Here is a 15,714-nt window from a genome sequence, read left to right on the forward strand (position 1 = left end):
TTATTTTTTTTCTTAAATTTGAACAAAATTTAAATTTTTAACTTAAAAAGTGTTCTTGACAACGAGAGGTGAAGAATTGAAAGAACGGAGAAGAACATTTTGGACAAAAATTACAATTGCAAAAAATTATTTGTTTTTTTAACCAAAGATGCCATTATTTCTAAAGGGGTTGTTATAATTAGAGACAACCCCCTCTCAAAAGGTGTCGATCGGCCCCACATAATACAAGGATAGCCCGACTCTGCCTTAACTCCGTGCCATTGCCACAGAGTGGCTTTCCGTTCTGGCTGACTAGGGCGTGCCCTCAATGATAACCATATGTCCTATTGAGGTCTACAGACAGGGGTTGTCTTCATCAGGACCTGTCACATCCTTGTTTAGCAGCCATGTCCTCATTGAAACTATTTCCGCTCTTCTTTTCTCCCTTCTCACCCTTGTACGGACTATCGTTAGATTTGGCTTTCAAGTGGGTGGACTGCTCACTGTCAATCATCGATTGGAAGTGAAAGGCGGGGACCACCCACTTGACATATTCAATGCATCAGGAGCCAAAACTAAGGAGAGCTGGAACAGGGGGAAACGGAGGAAGAAAAGAAGATCACCGATGGTGTCAAAAAAAACGTGGCTGCCAAACTATGAAGCTGGCCCAACTGGCACAAGGTCAAGTCATGAGGATAGAATTTGCAAAAAAAATCCCCCCCCAAAACGTTACTGGGTAGATAAATGGAATTTTCCTGAATGCTTTTAATTTATGAAATACAGTTTTCAATTATCATTATCATGGAGTTATCACATCAGCAAAATTAATGGAAAATCTATTGGAAAGTTCTGAAATTTATGTACATATATCTTTAAAATTTTGGTAAATATTTTCCTGATCTTCAAAACGTACCTTCAAAATCAACAGACCCCCCCCCCCACCCCACCCCACCACAAGTGTTAGTTATCTGCCAATACAATTTTTTTTCCCTCGCAGCAACTAAAAGATGTTCAAAAAGTTTTTAAAAAAATGATGATAATTACAGGAGATGATCGTTGACATACAGAGTGTTGGGTGTAGCAGTGACGCTGTCATACGTTAGCGCAGGCTTCCACCTACCCCGGCCGTTAATCTCAACTCCAAAAGGATGCAAAGACCACAGCTGTCGAGGTAATATGGCCTGACCGTAGCGGGCAGGTTACTCGTGTATCGGCATCTGAGCACCAACTAATATATCAACGGATTAAAGGCCTCTCAAGGCCGGACTTTGCAATTCTCACTTTTTTTTTTTGTATACAGTGGATGGAAAGAAAATACATCACTTTAGTTAACTCCATGTATTTATGACGCGAAGAAAGAAAAACTTTTTTTCTTTTTGTTTTTCCAAAAAATTTTTTTGAAACTTCAGGAAAAAAAAAAAATATATCACGGGCTGCCACCTTCGCTGCTCCAGCAGCGAGAAAGGGTTAAAAAACATGCCCCCAAAAAAGGTGCGCAAAGCGGGCCTCTCACTTAGTAAAAACATGATTGTACATACTAGCCAGAAATAGCTCTACAAATGCACTTCAGCTGCAACAAAGATGCGCTTTACCTCGGTATAATATATATAGACTTTCTCTCTTTTTGTTTTCTTTTTTTTTCCCCAATCCCCACCACCCGTAAATTACCCAGAACCCTCCATTTTTCCTCCTCCGTTTTCTACTTCGGGTTCCACATCAGTGACAGAACCAGCTGAAACTGACATTCTGCGACATTCCTCTCCGGGCACCAGAAATGCGCCCGTTCCGCTCAGTGTCATCACAGCAACTGCGTACAAAAATAACTATCATCTGTCATTTGGCTCGAAAGGGGGACCATCGGTCCGATTGTCCAGCCCTACAGCTCTCTCTGTCCTTCTCTTTCTCTCCGTAAGTCCGATGCCAACCAAGTGTTATCCAAAAAGCACATTGGGCTTGAGGGGAATTGCAAAATCTGCGACAAATGTTTTTGAATGTTTTTGTTTTTCCTCTCTTTCCTTCCTCTGACATTTGTCAAACACGTCTTTTTTTTTTTTTTTGCTTCGCAGTTTTCCTACCCGAAAGGATGGCTGCGGTGTAAGAGATATCAGACATCTCTGCAAAAGTATAGAATGTATATACGCTGCATATATATATACTTCTATAAATCGTCCGTGTTTCCCATCTTGTCAAGCTTTCCGTCGCTCTCCTTCACAAGGCTCAATCCTGATCTAGGATCATTCAGTCAGAAGCTGTTGCAAAAGGCTCTTTTGTTGAGCCTGTGGTGTTTGGGAGCCGGAGGTGGTCTTTTGTGTAGGGATGGGTCCTGGTTGGTTCAGGTAAGGGTCCCCGCCCACGAGGTTCACTGTACACTGAACATCTGCAAAGACTTGCACTTGCTGTACCTGCTGAGAGAAGGAGAAAAGAAGATGCTTTAGACTAGACCCATCTCTAGCTGGCCACAGGAAGGAACAATCTGGGCAAAGTTGGCACACTGTGTTATATCTATTGCCCAGGGGGGGAGGGGCAAAGACTGACACAGGGATTCATAGTACATCAAAGAAGAATCCCAGTGTTATGCATGCTCCCATCTCCTTAGGCCTGACACAAAACATGACACAGAGGATCAGTTTTGTCTAGCGTGTTCCTTTAAGGGGTTCTGCCACTAGATTGTCCCCTGCCAAATTGTTCCCGCCATGTTTTCACTTTTTAAACCAATTTTGCGAATGTATATCAATTAATGTCTAGTAGAACGGCACATCTTAGAAAAACTAGTTTATAGAACTTTCCACCCCAAATGCAAGATAGCTCCCAACAGTCCAATGGGCATATCCAGACTATGAGAACTGCCTGTTTAACTCATCCTAAACAAGCCCCTCTTGCCTTGACTGACGTGGATGATGTTCCTCATGTCATCCACAAGCCAGTCCCAATCTCGTGTTGATACACATCTGCTTAGGACCGCTCCACCTGCTGTTGTGAGTAGAGGAAGCAGGTTTCCTCTGCACATGTGCGGCTCAAGATGTCAACCGACTTGTGGGTCATGTAAGGGACATCATTCACGGGTCTGGCATCTACAGTGGCTTCATACAGTCCATTATTGTTGGCAGATTTGGAAGCCATTGTTAGTCCTCTATGTGCCAAACATCCAATCAGCACCTCACAATTGCATCACTGGGGGCCGATAGGTGACAGAGGAAGCTCCCTCTCTGTCAGCTTCTTAGATGCTGCGGTCGCATTGCCCGTGGCATCTGAATTGTTAAACGGCCAGGGTTGAAGTCAGTCCTGATCGCAGCCATCAATACAGGAGATCAGCTGACTTTGGGAAGGGACCGCCGAAACAGGCTCCCAATGCAGTACCATAAAAAGGTGCATGCATCAGAATAAAGCTCATTAGCGAATGGAGTAAAAAGGCGTATTGGGTGTTACTAATAAGCTAAGGAGGTATTCCCATCTTAAGGATTTATCGTATATATACAGGATATGCCAAAAATGTCCGATACAGATGTAGCAGCGCTAACACATATCATGTCAGCTTGCGATGAAGATAAGGTGTCGTGGCTACGCTACGTAGCAGCTCATAGCATACTAGCTGTCACATTGGTTCAGCTACATCGGTAGATACAGGTCAACCCTATAGTCACAATGGGTGTCCCTCAAGCCCATCCCGACTCACCTTCATGTCCACCAGAATGAAAGAATCAGCACCACCCATGCAGAGTGAGGCTAATGTGCCCTCAGAGATATACTGTGCTGCCATATATGCCCAATTTACTGTGCAGCCAAGAAGACCCCAAAATACATTCAGACACGGAAATTAATTCAGACTATCACGGTCCCCGTTTTTGGGAAAGGGACTCAAAACTTTGAGCCTTGGGGAATGCTTGGGTTGCAGAGAACAAGTGCGATGGCCAGTTGTTCTTAGTCCTTGCGGGATCCAACTTGAAGGTTCAGCGAATTACAGAGGGCTCTTCTACTTGGATTAGAGGGCTTTTTGATACAATCGTTGACCTATGGCTGCCCAAAAATAGACCATCCTGAAACTACTGGCCGTTCCATGAGATATAACTGAGGCACCCGATCGCCGATAGTCCTGAGGCACTGGTAAAGACTCCAGTCATCAGATCCCATCAGTGGGTGAGGAGGTCTCCGTTATTTACCTGCCCTGTGTCTGGATCCGTTTTCAGCAGATCTGTTGACGAGAGTTGGTTGCAGTAAAGTCCGCCTGGTCTCAGGGACGCGTCATTCACCTGCTATAAGGAACAACTCATTAGTATGTGTCATGGAATAGTCTAGATCTTTACATTACTACCCCCTATAGCCTTTCACCATCCCCTCCTAACCATGTAGGGGTGGAGAGTAGGATGCATCGAAAGTTGGGTATGGATGACAACGACTGCTGAAGGCAAGTTGCCGATTTATCACTGCATACCGTTATTTTAATGGGCAGAGTTATTTAGACCATATATGGAGGTATTTAACCCCTTAGTGAACCCCTTAGTATTTAACCCCATAGTAATATGTTTTTTTTCCGGTGGTCACTAAGGGTCCTTAGATTAGGCCACCATAAAAACACAGTGCCCTAGCCTTAGGCCGGCATGGGAGTTTCATGCCGGAAAGGGCCAGGGTTGAGCTGTCAACTGACAGCTTGGCTTCTCTATTAACAACTGGAAGCAGAGAGACCTCCGTACCTGACTGTTTAACCCCTTCCATGCCACAATCAATAGCTTCCCCTGTCATCCATTGGCACCCTGTCCATGACAGCCAGTGGCCTGATCAAGGCCTCCAGCTATGCCAGCCTATCAGATCTGGCCTCCAACAGGGTCTGATTGCCAAGCTAACAAATGTACACGCGCGGGTAGTATACTAGCGTTCCAACAATCGCATCTTCAAGACCACCCGAGGGACAAAAAGGGTACAAAAAAAAGTTGTTAAATTTAATTAAAAAAAAAAAAAAAAAATGAAAAAAAAACCTGCCTGGTCAGTAAGGTGAGAAATATATCACTAAGGATGCACAGAAATCCCTATTCTACTTCTTTAAACATTTTTTACCCATGTAAAACAGGTTTTTGTAGTGAGAAGTATATATTTTTCAACTGCATTCATTTTTTTTCAATTAAACTTTTTTTAAGTCAGGGGACTTGAAGATGCGGTCATTCGATCACTAGGATAGTGCACTGCATTACTGAAGTAGTGCAGTGTATATTAAACTCTGCAGGAACTAATAGGCTGAGTAGGGAACTGTCAACTCATTTAGACGGGACAGTGCCACCCAGTGAAGCTTGCTCCTGTTAGACAGTCGTTCAGAACTCGGAGCGGGAACCTCCTGTACCCCAAGCAGTAGCCCCTCTTATTGACAGTTGCCTTGTTCCCACATCTTGTTAAGCTAGCCCATGTCCTAGTATTACAAGTATATATCGGCAGCGATGACCATTATGCTACAAGTTACCGCAGTCCTATAGGGACACGTACTGCAAGGATATACCGCCCCATCACTGACCTGGTCTGTACACATGCTGTTCATGGTTTGCATGGGCAGTGAGCTCATCTGCATCTGCCCAGTCATCTGGTTGACATTCTGGACCCCGGCGTTGTTGCCCCCCATAGATACTGTGATGCTCATGTTGTTGTACATTCCTTGCTGGCCTGGAGTAGGCTGGGTCTGTCCTGCTTGCCCAAAGACACTGTGAAAGCGAGATAAGAGATTGTTACTGGTTACTATACACTTCCATTGGCAGGACTGAAAGTCGCAGCAAGGGTGAATGCACAGGGGCAGATTTGAATAGCGGAATCCGGAGGGGGCGAATGCAATGCAAATTGATTCCTCATGCACACGAGCGGAAACCAATTGTGGTTTCCGCTCGCAGATGAAAAACCGCAGCATGCCCCATTTTCCTGTGGATTCCACACGGACGGCTTCCATTAAAGTCAATGGAAGCCATCCGAACCGCGGCCCTTCCGCAGTTGACATTGCGGGAAAAGCAGGAGTTTAAAAGAAAATCTGTACTGCGCGTGTCCAACGGCGAGCCGTGCGACCATCCACAGTGCAGAAAGAAGAAAATGAAAGCAGGTAGCGCGGACACCGCTGCTGCCACAGATGGATTCTGCTGCGGGGTTACGAATGCAGAATCCCGCCCGCCTGTGTGCATACAGCCTAAAGTGTAGGTATGCTGCAGGCTGTCTGGTGACTATGACTGAATGGCCCCTTTATTAGAGCCCCCTGGCCCTAGAACGATTGGAGCTTCCCTGTATGGAAAATCCCCTGGTGACCCCAGAGTGCGGCATAAACAAGACTTCCATGGACTCCACATTAGATGGGAAAATCCAGCAATCTGAGCGATTCCAATGAGGCCGGGTCATCAGTGCTAGACTAGCCGGGGCCGGGATGTCACTGCCAACCGCAGGGGGTTTTAAGAGTATACCAAGAATGGCGTGATTAAGGAAAAACATCCAGAGAAAGAGGATCCTGCGGATGGGAACAACTCATCACTGAAAGGGGTCAGAGGAGGATGTCAGGAATCGTTCTGACCAACAGACCCCAGACAGTCAGGATCAGCCGAATACAACACCGGTGCTCCAGCTAATGCACCACTCACCGTTCCTCATCACGGATGGATATAACAACAGACGACCAGTTCCAGCGCCATTGTGTCTAAGAGAAACAGAAAGACGAGACTCCAGCGGGCAAAAATTGTATCACTGAGCAGTGGAAAAACATCCCCTGGTCAGATGGACCCAGAACTCTGTTGCCCCGTGCTGATGGGACTTCAGAATTTAGTACAAGCAGCATGGATCGATGACCCCTTCCTGTCAGAACATGTCAGCTCCTCCATCTAATCTGCAGCAGCTACAAGAAGCTTCCTGTCCGCAGGGGCCGATATTCCTGCAGAACGATTTCATCACTGAGAGGAATTTACACCGCGATGAATCACTGCGGTTCCTGAAGGCCAAAGGAGTCCAACGCTCTACTAGATGGGGGTCTCTAATAAAGGGGCTGTTCAGTGTATTTAGCACACAGCACTTAGTGATAGCAGTAAATGATACGGGTTGGTGCGTTGTACCCACCTTGAGCTCCCCAATGTGCTTTGCTGCCAACTTTTAAGGTCAGGCGACTGGTACCCGGGGGTGGATGGATTCTGCTGGAGCATTGGGCTTTGAGAAGGGGTTAGACGAGGGGACATCAAGGGACTGGTGGGGCTTAGAGATGGCGCAAATGTTGGATCCGCCTGCTGGCTGATACCTGCAGGAAATAAACTTGTAAGCGTCATTGTAAACATTGGCGGCATATCTATGCTATATTAGAGGGGTCTAAATCATCCCAGCAGTATAGAAGCCGAAGCCTGTGTAGTAGTTCCAGAATAGGTTGAAGTCCACATTGCCCTGGTGACAACTACCACCCTGTGCCTAGAACACCCTCAATGAAGTTGTCACCTCCCCACCCCACCACTTGTCGGTGACACACTCAAGTGCAAACCTCTTAGAGGAGCAAAGGGTAAAACTGGGTCATCAAGTTCTTCTTTTGCCCCTCCTACCTGTTCCCGAGTACTGAAAGACATTTTGCGTCATTTGAGGGTTCATCCCAGTTCCAAACTGTCCTCCGACATTTCCCATCATGCCTCTGTTCACTAATCCTCCTCGAGTGGCCCCTCCACGGTTTGGCAATGTGGCCTCAGGGGTTGTAGCCAGAGGTGAAAAGGGACTTGTGGACGGAGGTGGGTTCACGGAGTTTGTACCATAACTGTGAGGATAAGGGAACTGCTGAGGGGGTCCCTGTGGGAGCCTAGAAGCCCCGATGGTGACGGGAAGTCCAGCATTAGGGGGCAGGTTGTTGCCAAAGTTTTGCTGCCTCATTAGAAGAGCTCTCTGCTGCATGATTTGCTGTTGCTGTTGTCGATGCTGCTGGCTGTAGAGTTCTCGCTGCCGCTGGGCGAGCATCTGAGCGTTTATCGGAGCCTGTGGAGAGACATGCATACGGGGTCAGTCACATCCAGGGGACAGCGAGATCCCAAAACACCCCAAAGCCCCAAAGCTGGAGCATAGATGAAAAAGGTAATACAGCCAATCAAAAGCCCTTATTGGTGGATCCCCAGATCACTGCTACAAAATGAAAGAAATGGAACTAATGTTCTTGTTGATCATACCTGAGGGGTGATGACTTGTTGCATGCCCGGCCTCATTCCCATCTGAACCGCGTTGCCAACTCCAAACTGACTGAGAATGGCCTGCCGGTTCTGGTGCAGAATCTGATGGTTCATAAAGACAGAAGATAAGGTTATAAGGACTTAAGAAGAACACAAAATGTACACAAACTTAGGAAAAGGAGTGGGGCCACAAGTATCAGATATATTCTTGTACATAGGGGGCAGTATTATAGTAGTTATATTCTTGTACATAGGGGGCAGTATTATAGTAGTTATATTCTTGTACATAGGGGCAGTATTATAGTAGTTATATTCTTGTATATAGGAGGCAGTATTATGGTAGTTATATTCTTGTACATAGGAGGCAGTATTACAGTAGTTATATTCTTGTACATAGGGGCAGTATTATAGTAGTTATATTCTTGTACATAGGGGGCAGTATTATAGTAGTTATATTCTTGTACATAGGGGGCAGTATTATAGTAGTTATATTCTTGTACATAGGAGCAGTATTATAGGAGTTATATTCTTGTACATAGGGGGCAGTATTATAGTAGTTATATTCCTGTACATAGGGGGCAGTATTATAGTAGTTATATTCTTGTACACAGGGAGCAGTATTATAGTAGTTATATTCTTGTACATAGGAGGCAGTATTATAGTAGTTATATTCTTGTACATAGGGGGCAGTATTATAGTAGTTATATTCTTGTACATAGGGAGGCAGTATTATAGTAGTTATATTCTTGTAAATAGGGAGCATTATTATAGTCATTATATTCTTGTACATAGGGGCAGTATTATAGTAGTTATATTCTTGTACATAGGAGGCAGTATTATAGTAGTTATATTCTTGTACATAGGGAGCAGTATTATAGTAGTTACATTCTTGTACATAGGGGGCAGTATTATAGTAGTTATATTCTTGTACATAGGACGCAGTATTATAGTAGTTATATTCTTGTACATAGGGGGCAGTATTATAGTAGTTATATTCTTGTACATAGGGGGCAGTATTATAGTAGTTATATTCTTGTACATAGGAGGCTGTATTATAGTAGTTATATTCTTGTACATAGGGGGCAGTATTATAGTAGTTATATTCCTGTACATAGGGGGCAGTATTATAGTAGTTATATTCTTGTACACAGGGAGCAGTATTATAGTAGTTATATTCTTGTACATAGGAGGCAGTATTATAGTAGTTATATTCTTGTACATAGGGGGCAGTATTATAGTAGTTATATTCTTGTACATAGGGAGGCAGTATTATAGTAGTTATATTCTTGTAAATAGGGAGCATTATTATAGTCATTATATTCTTGTACATAGGGGCAGTATTATAGTAGTTATATTCTTGTACATAGGAGGCAGTATTATAGTAGTTATATTCTTGTACATAGGGAGCAGTATTATAGTAGTTATATTCTTGTACATAGGAGGCTGTATTATAGTAGTTATATTCTTGTACATAGAGAGCAGTATTATAGTAGTTATATTCCTGTACATAGGAGGCAGTATTACAGTAGTTATATTCCTGTACATAGGGGGCAGTATTATAGTAGTTATATTCTTGTACATAGGAGGCAGTATTATAGTAGTTATATTCTTGTACATAGGGGGCAGTATTATAGCAGTTATATTCTTGTACATAGGGGGCAGTATTATAATAATTATATTCTTGTACATAGGAGGCAGTATTATAGTAGTTATATTCTTGTACATAGGGGGCAGTATTATAATAATTGTATTCTTGTACATAGGAGGCAGTATTATAGTAGTTATATTCTTGTACATAGGGGGCAGTATTATAGTAGTTATATTCTTGTACATAGGGGGCAGTATTATAATAATTGTATTCTTGTACATAGGAGGCAGTATTATAGTAGTTATATTCTTGTACATAGGGGCAGTATTATAGTAGTTATATTCTTGTACATAGGGAGCAGTATTATAGTAGTTATATTCTTGTACATAGGGAGCAGCATTATAGTAGTTATATTCTTGTACATAGGGGGCAGTATTATAGTAGTTATATACTTGTACATAGGGGGCAGTATTATAGTAGTTATATTCTTGTACATAGGGGGCAGTATTATAGTAGCTATATTCTTGTACATAGGGGGCAGTATTATAGTAGTTATATTCTTGTACATAGGGGGCAGTATTATAGTAGTTATATTCTTGTACATAGGGGGCAGTATTATAGTAGTTATATTCTTGTACATAGGGGGCAGTATTATAGTAGTTATATTCTTGTACATAGGGGCAGTATTATAGTAGTTATATTCTTGTACATAGGGGGCAGTATTATAATAATTATATTCTTGTACATAGGAGGCAGTATTATAGTAGTTATATTCTTGTACATAGGGGGCAGTATTATAGTAGTTATATTCTTGTACATAGGGGGCAGTATTATAATAATTATATTCTTGTACATAGGGGGCAGTATTATAGTAGTTATATTCTTGTACATAGGGGGCAGTATTATAGTAGTTATATTCTTGTACATCGGGGCCAGTATTATAGTAGTTATATTCTTGTACATAGGGGGTAGTATTATAGTAGTTATATTCTTGTACATAGGGGGCAGTATTATAATAATTATATTCTTGTACATAGGAGGCAGTATTATAGTAGTTATATTCTTGTACATAGGGGGCAGTATTATAGTAGTTATATTCTTGTACATAGGGGGCAGTATTATAGTAGTTATATTCTTGTAAATAGGGGGCAGTATTATAGTAGTTATATTCTTGTACATAGGGGGCAGTATTATAGTAGCTATATTCTTGTACATAGGGGGCAGTATTATAGTAGTTATATTCTTGTACATAGGGGGCAGTATTACAGTAGTTATTTTCTTGTACATAGGGGGCAGTATTATAGTAGTTATATTCTTGTACATAGGGGGCAGTATTATAGTAGTTATATTCTTGTACATAGGGGGCAGTATTATAGTAGTTATATTCTTGTACATAGGGGCAGTATTATAGTAGTTATATTCTTGTACATAGGGGGCAGTATTATAGTAGTTATATTCTTGTACATAGGGAGCAGTACTATAGTAGTTATATTCTTGTACATAGGGGGCAGTACTATAGTAGTTATATTCTTGTACATAGGGGGCAGTATTATAATAATTATATTCTTGTACATAGGAGGCAGTATTATAGTAGTTATATTCTTGTACATAGGGGGCAGTATTATAATAATTATATTCTTGTACATAGGAGGCAGTATTATAGTAGTTATATTCTTGCACATAGGGGGCAGTATTATAGTAGTGACTGCTGGTTTATTTAACAGTGTTTTACATTTTAGAACAAATATAGTATTTTTAAAATCTCCTTCTCGTGATCCTTAGGTATGTTACCTGCTGCTGTCCTTGTAGCCTCTGCTGGAGCTGCAGACGTAGCTGATTGGAGGCTGTTCCTGGCCTGGCTAATGCCTGCCGAGGTTGCATGTTCATAGCATTTGGATGAGTCCCTCGCTGTAGAGGTGGTGGCACTTGAACTGGCATAGGACCAAAATTTGTCTTCTGTCTGACCATGCTAGAGAAGGGACTCGGGAGTCCAGGGTTGGGAGAGGCAGCGGGGTACGACTGAGGATACATTCCCGGCTTCTGTTCCATAAGAACTGGAGCGACGGGTGGTTGCTGAGAAAATCTGTCAGTGACGATGTCCAGACCCCCTCCCTATGGGACAGCAAGATGTAAAATGTAAGCCAATGTAAATACAGAACTCATAATATCAGCAATTATCATGCATGACATAATATGATGTGAGACCTCACTGCTAACACGTCTCCAAGAGAGATGAAGATTTATTTCCATGTCCATTTGCAACTGAACCCTCAATATAGTCCGATCCTTAAGACTATTTTTGGGGAGACTGTCCCCCATTCCATTATTTTTTGCGGCCCTCTACGTTTCTCTATCTCCTCTTCACATCATGATCTTCCCTCTCCTATGCAGCCTTGCTCCCACTACCATACTATAACACATGGTCCACTACAATAGAGAAACAGCGCCACTTTTGTCTATAGGGTTTGCTTGGTACTGCAGCTCAACTCCAGGGGATTGAGCTGCAATACCAGTCACAGGCCATACTTAAGAATTATGCACTTTATGGAAAAAAGATCCTTTAATATAAATCACGTTATTTGAAAAACAGCACCACCCTTGCAGAAAGGTTGGGCATGGTACTACAGCTCACTTCAGTGGGGTTGGACTGCACCACCAGAAAAAGCTTAAGCATAACCGTGGCGCCAGTTTTTGGAAAAAGAAAAGCAGGCCCTTTATTATAATCCTGGGTATTGCTTCCAAGGACATAAATATCACTTGAGACTGTAAGTACTCTTCATTGTGGGCACTAAGTGGGCAAAATACATACATTTAATAGATTTCTTAATATGCATGCTTTAGTTAAATCTACTGGTCGCGTCATCGTACATAGTCAGCACACCCTACAGCCTCCTGACATTCACTCCGTCCGTGAAGGTCTCTGCACCCCACTGGTCTGACCGCAGGCTTTCCCCATACATCTTCCATACCTGCACTAGCTTGTCAATTCCCAGGGCTCTGTCGAGTTCGGCCAGCTCGTTCTCGTCTTTGCCGTTGAGGTAGGATGAGAGCTGCTCCAGCAGGATCCTCTCGGCGTTCTGTCCTTCCGTGGTGATCGGAGAACATAGAAAGTCATCAATCCTGCCGAGGAAGACAAAGCAGATATGGAGCTGCGGGCACAACGGCAGAGGTTACCAGCGCCAACTCAATGACATGAATTTTTGCCTACGTGAATTGTCCTTGTTTTTGGCACAGAGAAAGCAAATTGTCTGAGCACATTAGTAGCTTGAGACACGAGCATGGAGCGCGAGGGCACGCATTTCATGAAATTTAGGTTCCTGTCAATACAGATTGCATAACACCCCATAGGCAGCATATCTCCCATCTATTGCATCTACTCACTGTAGCCATACTGTTCAAAACCATGTACCTCCCTTTCATGGCCTTTTACATGGACCAAGAGTCAGGCAAGAATGTTCACCCAAACACACTCTTTCCCCAATCCTCGGGACACGAAGAATGGCCAACGATCAGTCAACATCGTCATTCATCAGCTGTTATGCCAACATAAGGGTCCTTATTACATTGTGCCATTTCACATGGTAGATGAGCACTGATCACCAAGATCTACACTCTTTGACTGGGCCTTCACAAAGGCCAATTTGGACTCTACTAGAAGATGAACATGTGACCATAGGTCCTCACAAAAGTTTCATCATTGTCAACAGCACTCCCCTCGTTTACACGGGGCGATGTGCTGCCAACAACGATGATTATTTCTGCCGCGATCACCCAACAAATGAGCATTTACCCGCTTGTTGGATGATCGGTGGCACATTCAGCTGGGCTGGTTATTGGGCAGTTGAATGTTCATGTCCGATATCGGCCCATGTATGAGACTCTAAAAAAGGTTGGCTGGTCAAGTCCATCAGGACAATCAAGTGTTTATTTGCTAATAAGAGTCGGAATCAGCCCGTATGAAGGATCGGTTGATGAGCATTGACCTAGTTGTTCGGTGTTCGCCTACCAGGTAAAATTGCCCAGTGTAACATGTGGCACGCTCTGGAGATTTGGGGCTCTGGGCAAAACAATCGGGGAGTGAACCCTGGATGTTTAGAGCTAACCACGCACCTGAACATGAACCTTAGAAGACCCTTTTAGCATGATCTCACCCTTCATCAGCCACCCTAATGACCAAGATCGGACTGGCCATTGGCCATCTCACAAAACCCGCTTGATGCTTGTTTTTAGTATGATGAAACACCACAATGTGTCACATGCACCGCATTTGAAAATATCGACTTGGTTTGAAGATGACGGCTTTGAAAATGTCCACCATATTGGACACCTCCCATCAAAGATTTGCCCTCTTCCCCTCAGCGACATGCCATATACAGAATGGCGTTCTCAACCACAGTTTTCCATTTATTCAGGTGTCTCCATACCTTTGGACCACCCAGTAGAAAGAAACTGACTGATCCCCCATGGGCGGTGAGGTGTTCCAAGTACTAAAGACAGTGTTGATGTATAAAGAGATTACTATGTAGTAAAGAGACCGTACTTGATTCCACAAGGGCCAGTAAGCCGAGACAGTGTTGCCAAGATTCCAGAATTTGTATTGTCGAGAACTACTGATTGCGTTGCCAAAGTTTCTGAAACTGTGTATCAAGTTAAATGGACTGTACCACTGATTCAGCTGCCAAGTAGAGACTGTTACTGCTTATTGATCCATCTCTAATCCACCTGTAATGTGGGATGTGCCACAGTGAGATATTTTCAGCCCTGGATATGAATAAATGTTTCTATCCACTTACAGCAAGCAGAGATGAGGTATAAATAAGACCCCTATTCCCTGTGGACGCCAAACTACAGGATAAAAGATGGCCGACAAGTGACCCTCAAGTAAACGGAAGTGTAAGTGGCGGTGATGACCCTCAGAACTTTACCATCGACCATGCTGCTGCTCATGACCAAGAGCAAGTTTGTGGTACAGATTGGGCCGTAGCGATGCCATTGAAGCTTCCCGGTCCGTTCAGTGTACATAATAGCTAGAGTTTGAGACTTGAAGAGTTAACTCCGATAATCTAGTAAAATGAGCTTTGCGTAGAAACTATCATATGTAAAGAATTAAATAGGTCACCAGTGACCCAGGGGCCCCGAAGTTCCTACACAATTCCATCAACATATATAAGGTATCCCATAATTACACCCAGGACCATTTAGACTAATAAAACCCTGCGATGTGCCAAGGAAACAGAAGGCGGCTTTGATAGGGAATATGTGGAGTGCGCGCTTCCCCCGGATCAGTAATGTTTATCCTTTTAGTGATAGATGAGTACCAGATGTGGAGACCCCGCGCTGAAAATATAAAAACAAATGCAGGATCGGCAGTATGAAATCAGCTCCGATGAAGAACAAATATGCCCATCGCTTTGCTGCCCTGAGCGGCATTAAGGCATTCAAGGCTGGGGCATTAGACGGGCACTGCCAACGCATGACCTTTGACAAAGTGCTTATGCCTTCTAATATCAAGCATATTCATTTGCTAAGGAAAGGCCTTCTTTTTGACGACTCAGGTGAAGATGGCTGTGTGTTGCCAATCTTAAGGGCACCATGTGCCATCCAGCAGGGCAGGAGATTAGTCATACAATTTACTTCCTATCCTCCCATGGAAATCTCTGAGGAGTCAGGTACAATTTCCAGTGATGTCTCCGGAATACCAATGGGGAAAGTTAGGGGGCACTCTATAGTGCTGCCACATGTATGGTGTCATACATGGGGGTCAACTGCATTGGATTTCGATTGGTTGTGTTACGGCACAATTGTGTGTGCTGGGATCCAGTAACTACTCTATCCAGCTCTAGATATCCACTATGATTGCATAACATGAGATGATGCCTTGTAGGAGGAATTGGGCTAAGCAACAGCACACATGAAAAAGACTTGGGTATAACATTAGATGATAAACTGAACATGAGTCAACAATGTGATGCAGCAGCCAAAAAGGCAAACACAATTCTGGGATGTATT

General features: G+C 43.3%; 1 protein-coding gene across 9 annotated transcripts in view; it reads right to left on the reverse strand.

Moving 5' to 3' along the window:
- Window positions 1-931: 931 nt before the first annotated feature.
- NCOA1 (nuclear receptor coactivator 1) overlaps window positions 932-15,714 on the reverse strand; it is a 559,390-nt gene continuing 544,607 nt past the window's right edge. For 4 of the 9 annotated variants that reach the window (XM_066594793.1, XM_066594817.1, XM_066594788.1 and 1 more), the window contains 8 exons: window positions 12,675-12,825; window positions 11,497-11,817; window positions 8,118-8,219; window positions 7,509-7,929; window positions 7,042-7,216; window positions 5,477-5,660; window positions 4,137-4,229; window positions 932-2,384 (listed from right to left, as the gene is read on the reverse strand). In XM_066594793.1, the coding sequence (XP_066450890.1) occupies window positions 2,214-2,384; window positions 4,137-4,229; window positions 5,477-5,660; window positions 7,042-7,216; window positions 7,509-7,929; window positions 8,118-8,219; window positions 11,497-11,817; window positions 12,675-12,825 (1,618 nt within the window). In that variant the 3' untranslated portion in view covers window positions 932-2,213. The remainder of the gene's footprint in view (window positions 2,385-4,136; window positions 4,230-5,476; window positions 5,661-7,041; window positions 7,217-7,508; window positions 7,930-8,117; window positions 8,220-11,496; window positions 11,818-12,674; window positions 12,826-15,714) is intronic. The other 5 variants (XM_066594827.1, XM_066594811.1, XM_066594821.1 and 2 more) reach the window with 3 other exon arrangements.

This window comes from Eleutherodactylus coqui, chromosome 1, assembly GCF_035609145.1.
Source record: "Eleutherodactylus coqui strain aEleCoq1 chromosome 1, aEleCoq1.hap1, whole genome shotgun sequence".
Lineage (NCBI taxonomy): Eukaryota > Metazoa > Chordata > Amphibia > Anura > Eleutherodactylidae > Eleutherodactylus > Eleutherodactylus coqui.